The sequence below is a fragment of the Indicator indicator genome, chromosome 7, assembly GCF_027791375.1.
Source record: "Indicator indicator isolate 239-I01 chromosome 7, UM_Iind_1.1, whole genome shotgun sequence".
Classification (NCBI taxonomy): domain Eukaryota; kingdom Metazoa; phylum Chordata; class Aves; order Piciformes; family Indicatoridae; genus Indicator; species Indicator indicator.
Window position 1 is genome coordinate 19,063,405 of NC_072016.1, and position 20,840 is coordinate 19,084,244.

A 20,840-nucleotide genomic window follows, 5' to 3' on the forward strand; every position below is an offset into this window, starting at 1 on the left:
GGGGTATGTACAGATTGTATTTTCTGGGAAAAAAAAAACCAAAAAACCAAAAGCAAGCAAACAAACAAACAAACAAACAAAAAAACCCAAAAGAAATAAAAGGGAGAGATGAACTCTAGTGACATAAGTTTCAAGTTGTGTTCCAGGGGATGAGAAGACACGTAGCAAATGTCAAAATATATAACAAAGTACAGTGGCAATCAGTACAGTCCATTATTTGTGAACAAATTAGCACAGGGCTTCAATTTTTATTTTAACCAAGCAGTCCTGTAGATACCAAAGTACATGCAGTCTTGAGTTTACACTTTCACTAATGCCTTAGCACTTGAACAGAGCAATTGCTTACGCGCCGTTTTGCCGAAACAAAAAGTATGCCCGATACAGTTTTCAGTTTCCTTTACATATTTAAAAATAATAAAAAGCTTGCAGCTATGCAGCCCAGTGATTATTAGCTAGTTATGCAACCGTATACTCACAATAAACTAAAAGTACCCATAACATCTAGGTAACCTATAGATGTACTTCATAGGTCTATATATTAAATATTTGCAAAATGAAAACATGCATACACAAAATACAATGCCAAGCTTTACAGACTTGATATGATCAAAATTTACTTAAACAATGTACAAAGTTCAATTAAAAGTACCTTAAAATTAACATTTCCATATTTTTCTAACTTTTAAAATTAGTATATATATTTTTTTTTTCATTCAAGGTGAGGAAGAGTCTTGAAAAAGCTGGGCAAAAAAGTTTCTAAATTAAATATTTCTTTTTTTTTTTCCTTTTTTTAAATCTGTGTTCAAGTAATAAACATTCCTACATAGAAATATTCTGATAAGCTGTAACTAAAAAATACAGTGAATATAATATAGAATTAGCAACATCTAAGGAGTAAACCTGAGGTCAGCATTTTATAGAATGACCAACTGAGATTGTTTTTTTGGCATTTTTGTCTGCCTATTTAAAATACAGTTTTTGCAGCCTCAGATATTTAAGACCATTCTAATCTATCATTTTAAAGACATTTCATGAGATCGATGTCCATTAATAAATAGCTCTTAGGGTTGTATTTGAAAATCTGATTTAAAAACAAACAAACAAACAAACAAACTACCTCTACTGAAAGAAAAATCCCATTTGTAAACTTAAAAAGTGTTGACAACGATAAGCGTAAGATGCTAGTCTAGATGTGCTTTAGTGATAACAGCCCAATTCTTTCCCAAGATCTCTTCTTAAGCTTCAGCAGCCAAGTGATGGAATTCACGTAAATAGGTGAGGCAGGGTCCCAGGAAGTTGGGTCACCATGTAAGGAGAGGGGCTGTTGTCTCAAAAGCATGATGGTCTTTCTTCAATGGGATCAGGTCAGATGGTTTTCCACCTCATATTAAGTAGTCACTTCACACGATCCCCCTGGCTATTTCATCTGTTGTCACATCAAAAAGCAGTAATCTAGGAATTCTCAGGCAAGACATGAGTGAGTAAACTGGAAGCTGACGTGGTCACTGTGCATTGTTGTTGCCAGTTCCGTTGTTTCCATTGGCATTTGTTGTGTTTATAGTATTAATACCATCTTGCTGAAGAGCATCTTTTCTTGGTGGCATTCTCTCATTGATCCTATCCAAACCTTTTGCTTCTTCAAAACTGCAGATTTTATGTTGCGGAGAGAATCCTCGTATTGCTTAACAAAATGCAAATTTGATATGTCAGTAATGGAAAAATACGTTGAAAGCATTAACTTTTTCTAACAAATGATGTTTAAAACAGGTAAGAAATCAGCCAATGAAACATGGCTCTGCATCTGCATTAGTAAAAGCTTCTCTAACCTCCTTTCCTGAAATATTCAACAGTAATTACCATTTCAGTTTCTAACAAAAAAAACAAATTATGGCAAATATTCTGCAAGTAGAAATCAAGGGGTTTAAGCCCACTGATTGCTTCTGTGTGTCCCTGGTGTGGCCAGCTATCAACACCAACTGCTTTTGCTGCCCAGGGCATCAGGCTTATCTTAACATCCCCCTTCTCTTTGGTGGAATGTCAGTAGATCGAAGCAGCACAGCAAGTGCAGTGGATGCAAAGCAGCAAGGGCTACAGAAGTAATCATAGATTTATATCCTGCATAAGCATCGATGGCCTGATCCTGCAGTTTTCATGCAGGCAAAACTGCAGGATGTGGTTCATGTTCTGTGCTAATCACGTGGATGATGGAAATGAACACAACCACAATCACTGAGTTAGCACTGTGGTTAAACAATGGTGTCATTTAAATACAAACGTATTTAAAGTAAGTATAGAAAAAAGGTATTATTTTGCTACAGATTATTTTAATGAATGAGGTCTGTAGGTGAATTTACACCTGAAAATGGTTGACCACATAAGACTGAAGTCTTTGGGATGAAAATAATTATTTGGAGATTTAAGTACAGCTTTCCACTCACAACAACGGGACCTCTTCCACGTGTGTGTGAGAACAGAATATGGCACTTGTTTATATTTTTGGAGATCTGACTTCCTTAATTAAAAAACAAAGAATACAGTCATTAAATGGTGCTTTGCAACCAAAACTGAAACACCCCAGAGTAGCTCTCTCAACTGCTATGCTGTTTGTCATTCACTTCATTGAATACTGAGCAAGAGGAAATTAAAGTTTCTTTGAAAAGGCTACAATCTGAATACTCTGAACACCTAATAATTTGATGGCATTTTGCCCCATACCACTAAGAATGGACATATATACAATTTATTTCAACAGAGGTGCTGATAATCCAGGGAATTTAATATGCCTCATACTGCCAGGCTGTTCTATATACTGGAAATAAATTTGGTCAACATATTCAAGATCTACAGAAAAAAAAAAAAATTACATTCGCACTTCCTTCACTACCAGTTTATGTTACTGAAAGTTTAAAAAAATATATAATTAAAGCCATTAAAATAGATTTTATTAAAAAAGGCATGCATAAACAACCCTCCTTCCACATAGAACCACCCCCTGCAATCAAACAAAACCTTACAGTTTAATGGAGAAAAAAAAAAAACAACACTAAACACTACCAGTTTTAAAGACTTCAAGACAACACCACATACTACAACATGCTATTATACAAAACCTACTGCATATTTTGTAAAAACAAACAAAAAGAGACCAACCTCCCCCCCCCCCCCCCCCGCCCCGATTTTCCCTAAAATATTAAAGATAATCATCATCCTAAAGCCAGGAATGAATGTTATATGTAAAAGGAATGAATCAATGCAGTTGATTCATCTCTGCTTGTGTAAATTCAAAGTAAAACACACCCACACAGAGTACTTTTGAATTCCCTCCCAGACACCACAGATCTCTGCCAATGGCAAAGACTCTGATCATACCTTTTTCAGCCTCAATTGCCTCTACAGTGGCTGTACAGAAGTGAGCAGATGCATGCAAAATGAATGAGAAAGATGAAGAGTGTAATATCGCATAGCAGAAAAGGCAATGATCATTTTAATATAGTATGCTACGCCAGATTAGATCACAATTAGGTAAAATTATAATTAAGATTAGAGGTGTGGGGGTGTGTATGTTATTAACCTTGAGCGAAACTTCTAACTGTAACCTAACACAATTTAACAACTAACTGTATATCAAAGCAGCACTAATTACCTGATGTTCTTAACTGAACATTTCCATATGCTTTTTGTTTTGAACGTTTTGGCTGTTTGGGTTTGGTTTGTTTTTATAAAGACAGCAACAAAAAGTTTCAACTGATGTTAAAGTTGTGGTACGTTTTTTAAATAAATACTAAAAACTATTTGAGAGTACTATTTCCGAAGCTTAAAATGTATTAGTGAGCTTCAATAAATTATCAGGAAGGATGCTATAAAAATAACACTAACAGTGTTCTAGTAATAAGAAATTATTTTTCCTTTTATGTTTAGCTCCCTGAAGTTTAACTAGCACTTCAATTTCTCTCTGTATTTTAAGCTAAATTGGGTATCTCTGAGAACTAAACTGTGAGATTTAAAACAAAAGACAAATCAAATCCAGCAAGTCATATTTACAAAGTTTTATAAATTGTTCAGTTGAATCAACAAAAAAAGTCTACAGCAGACGTGGTCTGGATTTAATATAGTCTTGGTAGGTGAATTAATGTGAGTATGAAAGAAATCTAGCTTATTAGTTGTTTGTGGACTTAAATAACCATGACATCTCCTGTATTTTCTTAGGTGCAAGACCTTTCTCAGTTTATTTTAGCTCTGGAAGTCAAAGCTTTAACATAAGATTATTAGAATATCAAAATAATTTTCTATTAGGGCAGACTTGCTAAAGAAACCACTTTGTAACTATGACCTAAACTATAGCTAAGTTTCAATAAGGGTAACAACTTTATACCTCTCCTACTATGTGCCATGCTTCTAATACCACAATTTCAGAAATATTAACAAAAAACAGCACAGTGGTAAACCTACTTGTGTAGTGCTTGATATATTTTGTTAACCACAAAAATCATAAGACTATTCAAGCAAATGTTGGGGAAACTAGCTGTATAGGAAAAGATGGCATAAGATCAGAGTAGAATTCTTTGAAGTGAATTAAGTTTATTACTTCTCATTTCCTATCCAACAGAAAGCAGACATGTTTAAGTTGCCTACACTATACTGTTATGTGTTAACTGCCTACACTATGCCTTAACCTTACAATTGCATAAAATTATGATTTCCAATGAAATACTCTTAAAAAAATCAGATATTTGCATTGTTACTATAATAATGTGAAATATTTAAGGGTGATGCAGCATTTTAACTTTTACATACTGCACATTGCACAGTACCAAACAACAAGTAAAAAATCTGCACTTAAATTTACAGAGACCAGAGAATCTCAGAAAAAAATGAAAAAATTGATGATTATTTATGTTTATGTTAACGGAAAGAAACTTTCTCAAATTGTAAAAATAAATTAGTTTAAGAATTACTTTAGAAAGTCACCAAATACATACTTTCATACTATAAAAACTTCGCCAAACAAATACAAAACCACCTCTTTCCACCATTTCCTGTTACCTGTGATGTCTTTGTTTTCAATCTTTTCCTGAAAAGATCATGAATACTGATTTATCTCTGTAAATTATGTAGCTTGGTCACATACACAAATTTCAAAATATACTCCTACTTCATTCTACTTATAGAACTATTCCAGAAAGACCTTGGAATATACATCACAGTTAAGAAAAGGTAATTTTCAATTTGACATAAAAGAACAAACTGACTGGAAAATACAAGCACTTGAAAAAAAACCAAACCACACTGTAAAGACCTAATTTGGAAAACAATTTTGTTGGATTCTGTTTTGCAGGTGCACCTAAATTAAAACTATGTTCTTTGTAAACTCTGACAGCCCCCAAATTAATACTGTATCATACTAACAAACAGGTAAGCCTGAAAATTTTGCTCAGTAAATTCTCAACTTGAGAGCAAGTTTTAAGCAACAAGTTTCAATGGCATTTCCATCCCCAATTCCAGCTCTCCAGCTCTCCCTCTGCTTTACTTAGGAGACAAGGCATGGAATTTTTGCCACCTCTTATCTTAGTGCCTGTCTTAACTGACAGCAAGAGCGGCAATGAAAGAAAACAAGTATTTGACTAGTTTAACTGCTTTATGTGGAAGTACTTACAAATTTTAATTTTGGCTTGTGTTTAGTATTGTTGAATAAGACTTTGGATGTTTACTTTCTTTTTTTAAAACATGTTGACTCAATTTGGAAGTAATTTTGTTGGATTCAGTTTGTGGCAGCATTAGGAAATGATACTTTAAAGAACAGCATTTAATATGTCTTTTAGTATTTCAACTACTGTAATGAAAGCAACATAAATAATAAAAATAATAACTCTACACTAAGAATTAAAATAAATCAGAAACATACAAAGGCCACAATTTTCCAAGGTCTGTTTTCACCCTAGTACCTTAGAGCTAAAAATAACCTATTACGTTTTCCCCCCTCCCCCCACCAAAATACATCCATATATTCCTGGAAATAGAAAAATACATGTATTTCCTTCTTCCATAGGATGTACTTTTGTACTTCATTCCAAAACTATCTTTTTTAACTGGCTTGTCTTTGTTTAACCCCTTAACTACAGTGAGAATTTGTATTTTACCCTCAGACAGCTCTTGTTTACAGTAGGAATCTGTGCAAACCTAAAGGAGTTGTACGAAACAAATGTGTTTGGTGTCCTACTCTGCACTGTCAGTGCCACCAAGCTCCTCTCCTCTGAGAGTGACCAGTACCTCACAAGAGATAGCTGGTGTGGCTGAGTAATTCCTGAAACAGCAGAGATATTTGCCAAAATGCAGTACAGAATACAGTACTGACATTATCAGTTATAACAGGTATATAGGCAAAACTTACATCGGTATTGCCTTATTGGTGACTTACTTACATACGTGTGTGTGTATATATATATATATATATATACACACACATACACACATATATATATATATTTGCCCTGATGAAAAACATTCATCCCAACTCTCTAGGGAAATGCAGATACACACTCCAATTTCTTACAGATTTAATAGCAACTGGCATGACTAGACCTTTTATCAATATGCCATTGAAAAACAAGCACTCATAAGACTGAAACTTGACCATGCCATAACTGGTCAAGTTTCTGAACTTTCAAGCAAATGAAAGGATACAGTGAAAAAAAAAGTCTAAAGTTAATATGATGTTCTTTTATTTTCTCAAATCTAGACTATTATTGATAGTATACTTATCAATGAAGTACAATATACTTCAAAACGTAGTTAAGTATTTGTAGTAAGAAACTCTACTATATCATCTAACACTGTATTTTTGAAAAAAAAAAACAACCTAATTTCACTGATATTATAAGGGTTTAGAAAAGTGTCAATTAGTCAAGTTCTATTTTTTGTTTACTTCTAGCTTTACAACTGAGCATAATAATTTGAGAATTATTTTTTTAGACTGAAGCAGAAAAATTATTTTCAGCAAAAAGAAGTTATTGCAATTTAAGGAGAACTAACAGTTGACATGAGTTACTTTGAGCAGTCAACATGACTAAAACAAATGAGGTATAACAACATAGCGCCATCAAGGAATATTGCCATCTAAAGCTCTAGTATTGAAAAAAACCCATACCCACAAAAATCCAACATGCATTTTGCATACTTTCCAAAAGTCCCACATTTTCAGAAATGGAAGAAAGTCATACGTTTTTATGTTAAAAAAATTTTCTAGTCAGTTTGATCCTCTCAAGTGTTTGTATTGCAACCTGGATAAAAATCTGTTAAATGAGTGAGAGGGGTGCAGACTAATTTTTTTTAAGCATAATTATCTTATTTAACAATGAAAATTAAAATTAGAACATATGCTTTTGGAATAGTTGGATGGATTAGGAAACGTACACCATTTCTTGTTATAGACATTCACAAAACAATCACATACACACATTGGACATATAAACTTACTTGTAGACATTATATGTCCACTGAAAAATGACTTAAGATGTGACACTCATGTTTCAGAGCTATTAAAAACCAGCTTTGATAGTTTAATACAAAATGTAGTGAAAGGCTTGGAAAACACTACACAGAAAATAAGCAGCCTAAAATCACAAAATGAGAAAAGCAGCTACTCTTGGAAAATAGATTGTGTATATCACAATCTTTCAATAGTTAAACAATCCAGTGGTCCCATACAACAGCTTTTATACTTTCTAGTAAATCCTGAAGATGGCCAATAGAAAGTCCTTGAATAATTTATGTTAAGAGTGCTGCTGAAATGAAGTCCAGTTTCAGGCTGGTATGTTTAAGTTATCGACCATTGTGAACAGAAACACGGACTTCATTCTTTTAATACATTTGGTACAATCTCATACCATTCTCCCTAAGCCTAGTGAATCATTTATGGGCCTTCTGAAAAATATGTTCCAATGATTCAACAAGCTAAAAAAAAGAAGAAAAACCTTTTACAAAATATTCAATGAGCCAGATTACAGGTATATTTTGTATAGAGTTCTTTTTATTTTCATGCAAAAAAAAATATGCACACTTAGTAACACCCTTTTATTTTAATTTATTTACAACTTTTAAATTCAATCCCATTATTCTCAGCTGATTTTATAACAATTACTGAATATTTCCCAAATACATTATTGTTCAAATTGCACAGACAATGTGCAGCAGCAAATGCAGCAAACCTCAAAAAGAAGGTGCTACAACATTGCTTCTACATCAGGAGACAGACAAGCGCCTGGGATAGTGGTTTAATTTTAACACTTATACAGACATACATCTATACCTAGAGAGAGACAGACAGATCTAAGAAAGCAGCTACATCTGCAGAGGAAGGAAACAGCATGTTACAAGGACAATTCAGGGAAGTCAATTATACATAGAACATTTGACAAACAACATAGAGAACAAACTTCGGCATTATTTACCAGGGTACAAAACATAGCACATTTCGTTCTATCAATGGAGTGCAATATGGAACTCTGCAGCCTGTAGCTGTTTGTTCCTATTAATATCAACAAATATTTGACATTGTCAATGAAAATACTAACACATCTATAATAAAAGCACTTTAATGGAAAGCAGACAAGTAATGATGCAAAATTACATTGCCATTTTTGTATCTGAAATGATCAATGCCTCAATTCCAGATCTATAAGGTCACCCCAATTCAGGCATCTCTGCCACCTGAAAAACTGTAAACCAAGTAAGCTCAAAGTCTGAGACATGTGGTGTGCCACTGCTGATTTGCCTTTTGTTTTATACCCTGGTTAAGTATCCATTTCACATTGCCTGATTAACACATAACATTATGCTTGTATCAGCCGCTAAGACAAGAACTGAAAAGCATAAGAAATTCCCTGCATGCATTATGTGTAGTGTTAGCAAAAGAGTGAGATGTGCCCCAGTCCATCTGAGGCACAGCAAGTTGCATAACATCATTACCACTTTGCAGGGTCTGCCGTCCTCCAGCCAACACTCCACTAGGTAACATTCCAGTGGGAGTCAAACCCTTGAGTGTCAGCACACTTTCACTCTCCTCCCTGGTGTGAAAACAGAACAAAACAAAACAAAACAAAACAAAACAAACAAACAAGAACAGTAGCAAAACCTTAAATATTCACTCATAATTAACTTGTATTAAAGTAGAGTAAGAGAAGGGGAGAGGGACAGCCTACTTCTGCTGTGCTTTATGCATGTCAAGACTTAATGTAAATTCAAATTCAAACAATTGGAAAAGGGAAAGTATTTCTATTCCACGTCAGTTTTCCCTCTGCCTAGGAGTTATAAACACTGATTACTTATGAACCAAATTCAAAGCAATTATTCACAGGGGCTCATTAACTTCGAAATTAGCACTGAATGCCTCATGAAGTACTGAGCACATCTCAGTGCCATAAACCAAGCCATAGTTTTATAGTTTTGTTCAAAGTACCTATGTTTGAGAAAATACCAGTTTAAAAAAAAAGTTCCCTATTTGAACAATCCTGGTCTGTGGAAAACTATACATTTTGGGCAAATGTGATTGTGAAATCTCTAGATATAGACAGGTACAAAATATTGGTATTTTTTAAAAGCTGAACAAAAAAACTCTGAAATAAAAAAATCTTGTCAGATTTCTGATATGCCAGAAATTTTCCAGGACAGTCCTGACTTCCTCCATTACATCCATTATCTCAATCTCTCTGTTTTGTTATTCTATTTTCAACATTCAGGTAACAGTCGGACAAAGAACTTGTAAACTAAAGATCATGTTCTCCAATTTCTTGAAACATTTAAAAAATAGCTAAAAAGTCTTCTTTAACCAAAAATACCAACATCAGTGGAGTGCACTAATATGCCAAACAAGATTCTGATTCACAATGATGTCCCTGAAAAATTTTTGGCATCCATTATCCTCAAAGAAAGATGTTTTCCCCATATACATAAGAGAGGCTTTAGGAAGGCAGAAGTCATGCAAGTACCTGAGAACAGAGAAGACTCTTGCCATCTTGCCAATCGCACGAATCTTGTTTCTGATTATTTCTTTCCGTGCGGCAGCTGTACCTACTTTCAATGGAAGAAGAAGAGAATCTCAAGCTCATGAGTATTTACAGGGTTGCCACTTTAAAATGCATCAAATTCAGCACAACTGTTTAAGTTCAGTAATCTTCATAGGAGGCCAGCAGCCAAACACTTAAGAGCAAGGTTATAAAATTATGGCTTTAGAATGCCATCAAACTCACCATCACCTCTGTGTTCACTAAACATCCACCAAAAAATGTAAGATGCTCACAGTGATTTCCTAAAGCTAACAAGCATTACACTGCCATTACATAGCTCATTTGCCTTATTTTATACACTTGAAATTCCTCACTGACATCTGTGTGTATCAAGATGTAGGCCAATACAGAACCCAAAGAAATAATGAAGCAACCAAAAAAGAAAAAAAATTGTTGCTAATTCTCACATAGCTGTATGAGAGAAGAAAAGCAGTCTGTTTGTTTTTATGTCAATTACCCAGAACACACACCCACAAAAACCCCTCACAAAATAAAAGGCAGAAAGCCTGCAGTGTTACCCCCCTCACCACCTGTGCCTATATTCTGCATCAGCTTAGGCTTGCATCCTTTACAGAAATTACAAATACCAAAGATCTGGAGTAAAGACTGCATTCCACAGAGCAGAGACACCATTTGTAACAGATAAAAGATAACACTCTGAATGGAGCCTTGCAGTTTGGAAGGTGAGCCACCTTGGCTTGCCTCAACATAAAAACAGAAGCTCCTTTCTCAAACTCTCCACAGCAACAGGTGTTACTATTTTGTTTCAATGTTTAAAAGTCACCCTTTCCCTTGTCTTCTCATCCTTTTGCTGAGTCTTCAATTCCACTAAAACAGTAAAGGCAGATGAGAAGGTATCAAAACTAAAATCCTTTTCTCCTCAGCCACTGGGGAAGGAGAGGATTAAATACACCAAGAGAAGAGTTACTTGGTCATACTTTGAATTCACCCAGAGAGGACTAAAAGTGAACAAACTCAGACAGCTCTGATCTTCCATTGTTCTTCAAACCTGGGACGAAGATACTCATTAAAAAGTTGCCAGTCTTCAAGAATGTAGAATAGAGGTTCAAAGAATTGGGCAGAGGAAAGCCACATATCCACAAATTTGCCTACTCATATTCAAAACAGGAAGCTGTGGAAGAAGCCTTTTTTCATGCCTGCTCACTAGTATTTAGCTTCCACAACGAGTACACAGACTAGCATAACAGAATCACCCTTCTTGAACCACAGTTAAAAGAATGCAACACCTTCTGTTGCACAGGAGTGGGAAGATTTCCCACCCTGAATGCCAAACCAATTAAAATAAAAAAGATAAGGCATGTAAGGGCAAACAGGAACAATGGAATCACACAAGTCTAACAGTGACAAATTAAAAAGGGAGAAAGACAAGCTTTGCATGAACACAATGAAAGAATCCTGAAGCATGAGAAAGATCTGCCAATCCATTTAAACAAAATAAAAAAGCCAGGCACTAGAGAGTAAAGCTTTTTTAGAAAAGGGAACAACTTAAATGAGCTGAAAACATCAAATTAAAAAACAAAACAACAACAAAAACAAGATAACAAAAAACCCCAAACAACAACGACAACCTAAAAATCAAAGAGAGGGTCCACAAAAAACCTTTTAATAGGTTAGGCTGAAAATAACCTATGTTAAACTTTAACTTTCAATTTTTAAACTTCCAGAACATTTTCGTCCTCTCTTTGAACACAAATAACAGCTTGATGATCTGGGAAGAGAAGGGGACTCTATCTCAGTTTTTTAAAAAGGCTAGGGCTAAATGAGGGACTACCAATCTTTCCCTATTTACTCACATATTTGAGGCCTAAACTCATGGTGAGCTGTAACATGCAGGCTGAAAAGATTTCTGGCAGTGCTAGTTCCCATATCTCTGTGTTTGTTTGGATTTAAGGTGTTGGTTTTGTTTGGCTTTTTTTTTTTAAACATGATCCTTCATTGCCCCAGCCATCGAAAGGCAACATAGCCAAGCCAAAAGGCCAAACATATTACTACAGTCTGCAGCACTGCACTAAATGTTGTCACTGAGTCCTGGTTAGTTGAGAAAAGATAGGAAGGTGGCATCTGCTTGCACCCTAAATTCAAGGAGATGTGACAAATAACTGCCATTCCCCATTAGCAAATGCCTATAGAAGAAACAAATTCTGAAACACTCTTTACTATTACGCTTCATACATTCACATAACCTTTGGAAACATATCTATAGTTGTATTCCCAAGTATTAAAAATATTTAGGGAATAGAAATATAGAACTAGACAGGGAAGTAGTGGAATTGCCAACCCTGGAAGTGTTAAAAAACCTTTGCAGATGTGGCATTTAGTGACATGGTTTAGTGGTGGACTTGGCATTGTCAGGTAGAGTAGGACTCAGTGATCTTGGAGCTCCTTTCCAACCTTTATGACTCTGTAATTCCAGTCCTTACAAGCCAAAAATGTATACAGGGAGCAAACCTATTATTAGGTAAATAACAGTCAGAAGAGTTTTTCCACACAGAATTATTTACCCTGGGATTTCAAAAAAACATGTGACAAGACCATGAATTTACGTTAGAAAGCTTATTTTTAAGTTTTGGATCCAGCCATGTTCAACACTGTACATATAATCAAGAAACATTTTTTGACACCTCAGTTGAAGGAAATTAGAAGTACTATGCAAGCTGGGGTTTGGTATATTGTATAAACACATTCCATGCACAACACTGAAAAAAGTTCACAATAAAAGTATTAAAGAGCAAGACAAATAACTGAATGCTCCCTACACATGCAGGACCAAAGATAAAATTTTAGAAATAGGTAAAAGAATGAAATTCTACAAAAAAAGGAATGAAAGAAAGGAGGAAAAAAAATTCATGCACAGAAAGACAGATGTCTTGGAATATGACTTCTACTAAACAAAATACAGAAGTCTTTATAAGCATCCCATTAAAATGGGTAATAATAATAAAATGCTACATGTCTCTCAACAGAAAAGTATTTTCTGTATTAATACTTATACTGCCAGGTTCTATGAAGTCATATTTCAAAACAGTCCTACTCTGTCTGGTCTGTACCTTTTTTATTGCCATATATGAGTCGCTCTTCAGATGGAGAGTCCAGAAAAAAAGGAAGTGAACGATGAAGAAGAAGGTGAGTGAGACAAATAAAATAAAGATATTTAATTTGGCAGTGGCAGTAAAGAAAGAATGGAGAAGAAACGTGAAAAAATAAAATGGAAAATTGCAACACTTAAATACGCATTCAAACAAGAAGTGGAATTGTTGAGTATCTTTTACATTTGATGAAAAAAATAGTGAAAGCTTGAAAATCAACAGTTAAAAAAAAAATCCATCCACACAGATAAAGCATAGACAGTACCTAGGTGGCATTAAGAGATGCATCACACAAAGAAATTGTTAAAGGAAACAGAAGAATAAAATAATTCACATTAGGAAACTGCAGCTATTGTACAAAAGACAGGGCATATGCAATCAACTGCTGACCACACTTATGCTGGACAACATAAATCCTAACATCTCAGACAACCATCTAACCCTATCCAACAGATGCTTGATGTAACTGCTTTAAGCTCAATTTAGTAGGAGTACTTGAATGAAAACATAAATTAGCTGTTTTCAGGGTCGTGTTTGAGACTATTTCTGATTTTTCACATTTCCGTCAACAATCTAAATGTTGGCAATGTTCAAAGTGGCTTATAACCAACGCGTTCCAATCTAACACACACGGCTGCTTAGCACAACACTGTTCCACTACTGCATTTGAATACAGTAGTTATCAAACATGAAGAATCGGGTCATGTCTCTGGTATCTTTATAAATGATTCTCTAGTGTTCCTCAAAGGCTGCTGATACTTTCCTTCCTCCTCCCCCTCCATCAAACAATCCAGAAAATCAGTTCTATTACTGGATAAAAATGAACCAAGTCTGACAAACTTTTAGGTGTGACATCAAGGATTGCTTTAAAAGAAAACAAGAGTGTGACATGCTAAGTCGTCATGTTAATGTTGCTTCTTAGTCACCATGCTACCAATGTCTCTTTAACAAGCTACATTATCACAGTTCAAAAGATAAAAAGGTATTATAGTTCCTTACATAAACACATATTCTACAATGCAGTTCCTTAGACTTTATGCTTTAAACTCGAACACCAAGACTTATACTTGTATTTCATACTTCATGTATAAGCAGTTTGCCATAAGAACTGTATCTGACTTGTACCTACATCAACTCTTTATTGAATTAAGAAATTCAAGGTCTTATAATAAATTTATGCTATGTATTATCAAAGTACGTTTCAGATTTAAAGTGTCAAGAAACTCAGAATTTTCCATGAAAAGTTTGTTTTAAATAGAAATCAGTTACGAGTATTTGATCACAAATACAAAGGCAGTTCCCTTTTCTGCCCCCCCCATAAGCGTCATTATGTAAGAAAATTTTGAAGGCAATTTTCTTCAAATTCCAGGTAACATTACACCATTTTAAGTTAACTACTGTTTCACAAGTTATCAACCATTAACAAGACTTATATATCTTAAAGTAACCCCTACCGTCAAATTGATCTTCACCCTCTGTCATCAGTTCATCATCAGAGCAAATGCTCAAAACATTCACCAACATTTCTGTTACTGTATAGGAAAAAATAAATCTTAATTCACTCCCTGTAGGATTTTAAATATTACCATGCACACAACATACAACTAATCACTGGTAACTACAGTGAATGAGTTTCCCACAGCGCAATCATTGCCCAGTAATCTGGTTTCATAAATTGTGATCTTTTTCTTGATCTGTGTTGTCACAGAAATTTAAAAGCAGCTGAAAATGATACCATCTAACAAAGAACTCAGCAGAGCTTTCTCTCCTATCTTACAAGTTCTTCTAGCTAAGAGTAACAGTAGTATTTGTACATCAGGATAAGTATCTGAACTAGATTTTATGCAAAATTTACTTATATATGACAACACTTTGACTGCTTCAATTCAGTCTTAAAATGAGAAAGCTATTCCATTCCTGGCACCTGCATGCATGCAGTAGAAGCACTGAGGGAAAAAAATATTCAGATCTGAGTATCATACGAATTACACGTCTTTTCAAACTCCCCTTAAAAACACTGACGTACTGGATACACAAAAAGCTCAATTCTTTCTCTGTAAAACTCCTATTCTGTCACTCAATCTCTTTCCCACACGTATCAGACTTTTTCTTAAAACAGCCAAACTCTTCCTTCCCCTAGAGTTTTTAAAAACCTATCCCAGAAGTTCAGTCACACAGTTTAAAAGCCCTGTAATCTGCTGTCTACGTTCATTCATGACTAATTCATACAATCCCTGTGTTATCTGCTATGGTATTCTTCTCCATTATTGGGAAGGAGTCACTCTCTAATGAAAAAAGGCCAAAAAAATTATTCTGATTTTAATCTATTCAATGTAGACCAGACAATAACACACTGTATCTTTCAAGTGTTAAGCATGTATTTGTACAAAGGCAAGACACCCTACAAGGGCCATAATTCCAGCTATCTTAAGAATACAGCAGGTCAATAAGCAACTTTTTTGACAGCACTTGGGTGTCTATTACCATCATTATAACAAAAGTAAAATAAACAGTATTAACCCTTTGTTGTTGAAAATGTTCTTTACTGCATAATCATCAGGTAAGAGATATATAAAAAAAACCCTCTATCGGATGTCATGTCCCTCCATTCAAAAATAAGAAAATTGTTGAGTAGGTTAACAGCCCTAAGAAGTGTCCAAATTCTTTGCATTAACTTCTCACTAAAGGCAATATTAACAAATATAGAATCATAGGTTTGTATGACTGTGAATATATAATCTCAAGAAAACTTCTCAAAGAAATTCAGAGTCTTTCAGATCTATTTTACAAAAAGAGCAGTTCTTGTCATGGAAGGATTCTAATCAGATCCAAATAGCCTGTAACCTCATTGTTTTTTAACTACTTGGAGCCCCATTGTCCTAAATTCAGAGTTAACAACTCAGGGGAAAGAGTCAGGAGACAGGATCTGTGCTATATTATTTTTTTAATAAGAAAAATGGTATCTTCAAATGTTATCTTTAATGAATATCAATCTATAATAATGATATAGAAAAGTTAACATTTTATATTAACGTCTCAATACAATTTATATTCAAAAACTATATATAACAATAACTATATATAATTTTATAACTATACAAGATTAATAATGTATATAACCTTTCTATTTTGTAGAATAGAAAGAATTTTCATCTTGACTTCAAATGCAGTTCAAAGGTACCACTCAATAATACAGGCATACACTCTCAACTGAAATGATAGCTTGTTAACATCTTTGCTTTCCTAGACACAGTTTTAACTATCTTGACTGACACAAGTGACGAAAACAACCAAAACCTGTAGAACAAGTTGTATTTCAGTCTATCCTTTCTCAGAAACAGCATTTTCACATGCCAAAACCCCCCTCCAAATCAGTTCAACAACTTCACCAAATCTTCTACCTGATAAAGACAAACATAGATACTCATTTTCACAGAAATTACGCAATTAATCCCTCATTGGGTAAAAACATTATTTAACTAAAAAAAAAAAAAAACAACAACCAAAACATCTTCCAAAGTCAATATAGAAGTACGAAACACAGTGATATGTAACTGTTGTTGCCTACCTTTTTCTCCAACAAATGGTAAAGACCATGTGAAAACATCCATAAAATTTGGTAGCCAGTAAGGATGAGGAGAACAATTGAACTGACGAATATTCATCACGTTGTTTTCATATTTTAACACAGCAGCTAAAATAAAATTCAGACATTTTGAAAAGAGTGTTTAAAACTTGCAAGCATCTCAAATGTAAAGTCACAGGTTTGTTTTAGCTCTAATTTATACTATAGACAAAACCATCCGAGAGATTCTCCATTCTTTCTTTCACAGTATTTACAGCACAAATTTCTAACAGAGAACTTCGAATTTTTGTTGCATATGTTGCAGCTTAAGACACTGTTACACGTCAATATAGTTCTGGACTATCCTGTTATAGGTCCTTTAAAGGTATAATTTCAGCAACTTAAAATTCCAACTCAGAACAAGAGTACATCGGGATAGAGATTTTATTATTCCTATGTGTCTTTCCATATTGCAAGCCTGGAGTGAAACCACAGCAATCTAGATGATCAGGGAGAACGGGAAGCACAGAGAACAAAACACAGAACGTGTTCCAAAGCACTGATTGCATTTTTTCCATACTTACATTTCCATTACACTGATAATAGCAGACATGTAAAAGGATTCTTAAAATGCAATACCCACAGTGATGGTGAAAAAAGCCAGCTGAAACTATTTTTATTCTCCTTTTCTTTACAAACAGTGGAAGTAACAGCAGCACATGTTATCCTATGTACAGTTAATCACCCTACATAAGTGGTGTGGGTTGGAGGGGTGGTTCTCTGGAGGTGAGTGGGAGAAAATGCAATGTATTTCATAGAAATAAGTCTGTTTTCTATGGAATTCTATCTGAACATCTGGAGATCATTCTTTCATCACATACTTGAACTGCCATATTTTCACATCATAATTTCATCAGGATTTATTTTTGTTTGTTGTTGAACTTTGTTCTCAACTATGAGTAGTATCCATTCACAGTTAAGCTCTTGTCTGTAATTCTCACTTGTAAATCTCCACACTTCTTGCATACTTCCTCTGTGCAACTTTATCTTAAGTAGAAAATGCAAAAAATTAGTAACTTCTGTTTGACACATCCCTAATAATATTGCCAGTGGTAATCGGTATTTAGATAAGTTCTTTCATGATTTCCCACACATAACCATCATGGCCCTGTACCATCACAATACACAACACAAGCTTATACACAGGTTGCTGATCAACGTTTCCCCCATTCCTTACTCAGTTCACAAATTGAAGACAACCAGAAGTCAAAACTGACAGCACAGGATAGCCTGGCCTGACTGGAAAACACTAGGTGATACATTCATAAATACTAAACAGCAACAATTTTTGAAAGGAAAGGTTTGCCCACACTTGTGGTTCTAGGTACTCATAACTTCTATTAATGATTTTTTTTTTCATCCTTTATAACTTCTGATCTGGCAAAAACTGTTGATATTAGATGACTTAAGTACTAAGACATTATTATTTTATTATTACATACAATTATTAGTAACAAGTTCTTACCTTTATTATTGTAGACATCCAGGTAATTAGGTGCTGAAAAAATTGTTATTAATGATGGGAACCCTGTAGTTTGACTTTTCCTGTACATTCTGTAACTGAAAAACCAAACATTATTTTGTATTTTACAGCAGTAAGTAATTAACTTTTATTTTTCACTGTGAATAATTTATTGAAAGACACAAAGTACATACCCTGCATCTTGTGCTTCATGCGCTCTAATGATTGACAACAAATTGTTATTTTGCAAAAATTCACAAACTGCTGGATAGCTGTGAAATGAAAACAACTATGAGTAAAAAGAATTCTCTTTAAATATGCCACAACATTAGAACTTCAAACAGATCATAGCATACTCTCACCTATAAAAGTACGAGCATCCTCTGACTGTATTGTGACTGAAATGCTCTTGCGAATTTTCATTGCCAAAATCTTCCGAAGGATCTGACCACAGTAAGTCACACATTGGTCCAAATGCTGGAGGCTCTTTGAATCTATCTAACTGTTTGAGAAAAGGCAATAGCAGAAAGACTCCTTGAATATTAAATCATTAAGTTTTACACATTTCTTATACACATTTCTTAAACTACATATCCATCAATACCAAACATTTTTAGGATAAAATCCCAACCATTTCAAAGAAGTAGTTTCTGTATATTTTTTCCTCTTCTCCTCATGAAATAAGGCAGAGGCATGCCAAAAGAATCAAACCTGTTAAGAGCAATAAGATTAGTTGTAAAAAGGGAAATAAATTCCAGACTGATGGATATGTGTAATACAAGGTCAAGTTACAGACATGGAACAAAATGGTCCTTTTTTCATGCACATGCCATATCTACCAATCTGGAGACGCTACCAGGAATTAGCAAAGAGAAGCAGTACAGAAAACAAGTATTATTAAAAAAGAAAAAAAAAAGCATGAATAATTAGCACTGACTACAAGAGACTAAATATATCATTAAAAAAAGCCAAAATCAAACAACAAAAAACTAAACCAACCCCCCTGTGGAACTCCCATCTTCATAATGGATCATTTAACAGTGTAATAAAGAGGTAACTAGCTTAGCTGTCAGACTTCTTTCATACAGGCCTTATTTCTCAGCTACAGCCCTGGTGTAATGGGCCATAAGCATTTTGGGAGATGTCTTTGTTTTCTTTTCTCTATCTGCTTCTTTATAGAATTCCACTTGGAAACACTTGCTTTAGCAGCCTGCAACTCTCCTTGAAACCACAGTGAAGAGGGACAGAGGTAAGGAGGACAGTGCACTTGTTAGCACAAAAGGAAAATACCCTACTTAAGTAATAGTCAATTGATCTCTGATGTCCCAGAAATGAAATTAGAAATCCCAGATTCAATGTAAACTTTATTTGATATTTATGTAGCTGGAGTTTGTTCACAAGATGATTTTATCCAAGAAATGTAGGAACAGTTCTTTGATGGACAGTGCATTTATCTCACTTTACCTCCCATACCAAAGAAGATGACTTTGATGGTACTAGAGAACACTTAACTCTTCATGACAGGTTCGAAGGGAGGTTTGGTGAACACCTGGTGAATTTGAGTCTAACGGTCCATAGGAATCCATTCAAATATGGAACCAGCAGTAGTGCCAAGCTCTCTCATGCCCTGGAAAATCAGAGCTCCCGAGGCTGCCACCTGTAACATAAGTGGAGAGGTCCAGATCTTTACAAATTCCTGCCGGATAATTGCAAGGCAGGTATTAACTGAAGTTGTTGTTGGAATTTATTCACTATTAAAAATCCAGTGGTTTAACGTTTCTCACATGGGATGATAAACCCAGTAGGGCGTATTTCTTCCAGATTGAAGAAGCCAGTCCATCAACTTCTGCAAGTACCTGAATTTCTGTAGATTAAACCATCAAGTTTCTAAACCTCCAGCAATAAATTTGGGTCCAGATGCTAATAGAAGTATTCACACAAGGAAGAATCAACTGTTTGCCGATTGATGTTTCCTGCAATACAAAAGGCTGAAAGTCTAGAATACATTTCTAAGAAATTTTCTTGACTTATTCTTCAAGGATTTTCTTTATGACTCTGGCCAAATGGATAGAGATGTTAGAAATAAAATGTTCTGGCTGCTGCAAGGAACACATCTCTCTCCCACATTACTGTCTCATAGCATTGCAGCAATAGCATAGCCATTTCTTGGAAGTAAGGAGGTCAGTTTGTAAAAATAAATATACTGACAACATCAAAGTAGTGTCTCCTTCAAGACACTTTACCAACTGGCATGGTTCTCAAGACATCTCACAATTTAAGAATGTGGCACTACAAGCTACTCAATCCAGATTGCAAATACCAAATCAGAATAATCAGTTTAAGGGTTTCTCCACATTGGGACGGCAAGGAAGCAAAGCACACTAGTCAATTCAAAACACGGGTCACTGATTGACTATTTCTGAATATGTTGCAAGTATGTCCAAATAGAATCTCAAAACAAATTAGTTTAAACATACTTCTAAATATGATTGAGGTAACTGAGAACAACAATTTCACTGAGGAATAAATATCACTAAACCTGGTGTTAAACAGAAACAGGTAGCGTATTTTTTGGTATGTACCAT

General features: G+C 34.7%; 1 protein-coding gene across 6 annotated transcripts in view; it reads right to left on the reverse strand.

Moving 5' to 3' along the window:
• Nucleotides 1-1,134: 1,134 nt before the first annotated feature.
• Nucleotides 1,135-20,840, reverse strand: part of PPP3CB (protein phosphatase 3 catalytic subunit beta) — a 29,833-nt gene continuing 10,127 nt past the window's right edge. The window contains exons 5-13 of one of the 6 annotated variants that reach the window (XM_054382756.1): nt 18,618-18,757; nt 18,450-18,527; nt 18,259-18,353; nt 16,737-16,862; nt 14,623-14,700; nt 9,984-10,065; nt 8,965-9,062; nt 3,370-3,399; nt 1,135-1,681 (exon numbers count right to left, since the gene is read on the reverse strand). In XM_054382756.1, coding sequence (XP_054238731.1) covers nt 1,503-1,681; nt 3,370-3,399; nt 8,965-9,062; nt 9,984-10,065; nt 14,623-14,700; nt 16,737-16,862; nt 18,259-18,353; nt 18,450-18,527; nt 18,618-18,757 — 906 coding nt within the window. In that variant the 3' untranslated portion in view covers nt 1,135-1,502. Of the gene's footprint in view, nt 1,682-3,369; nt 3,400-8,964; nt 9,063-9,983; nt 10,093-14,622; nt 14,701-16,736; nt 16,863-18,258; nt 18,354-18,449; nt 18,528-18,617; nt 18,758-20,840 lie in introns of all 6 variants that reach the window. The other 5 variants (XM_054382755.1, XM_054382754.1, XM_054382753.1 and 2 more) reach the window with 5 other exon arrangements.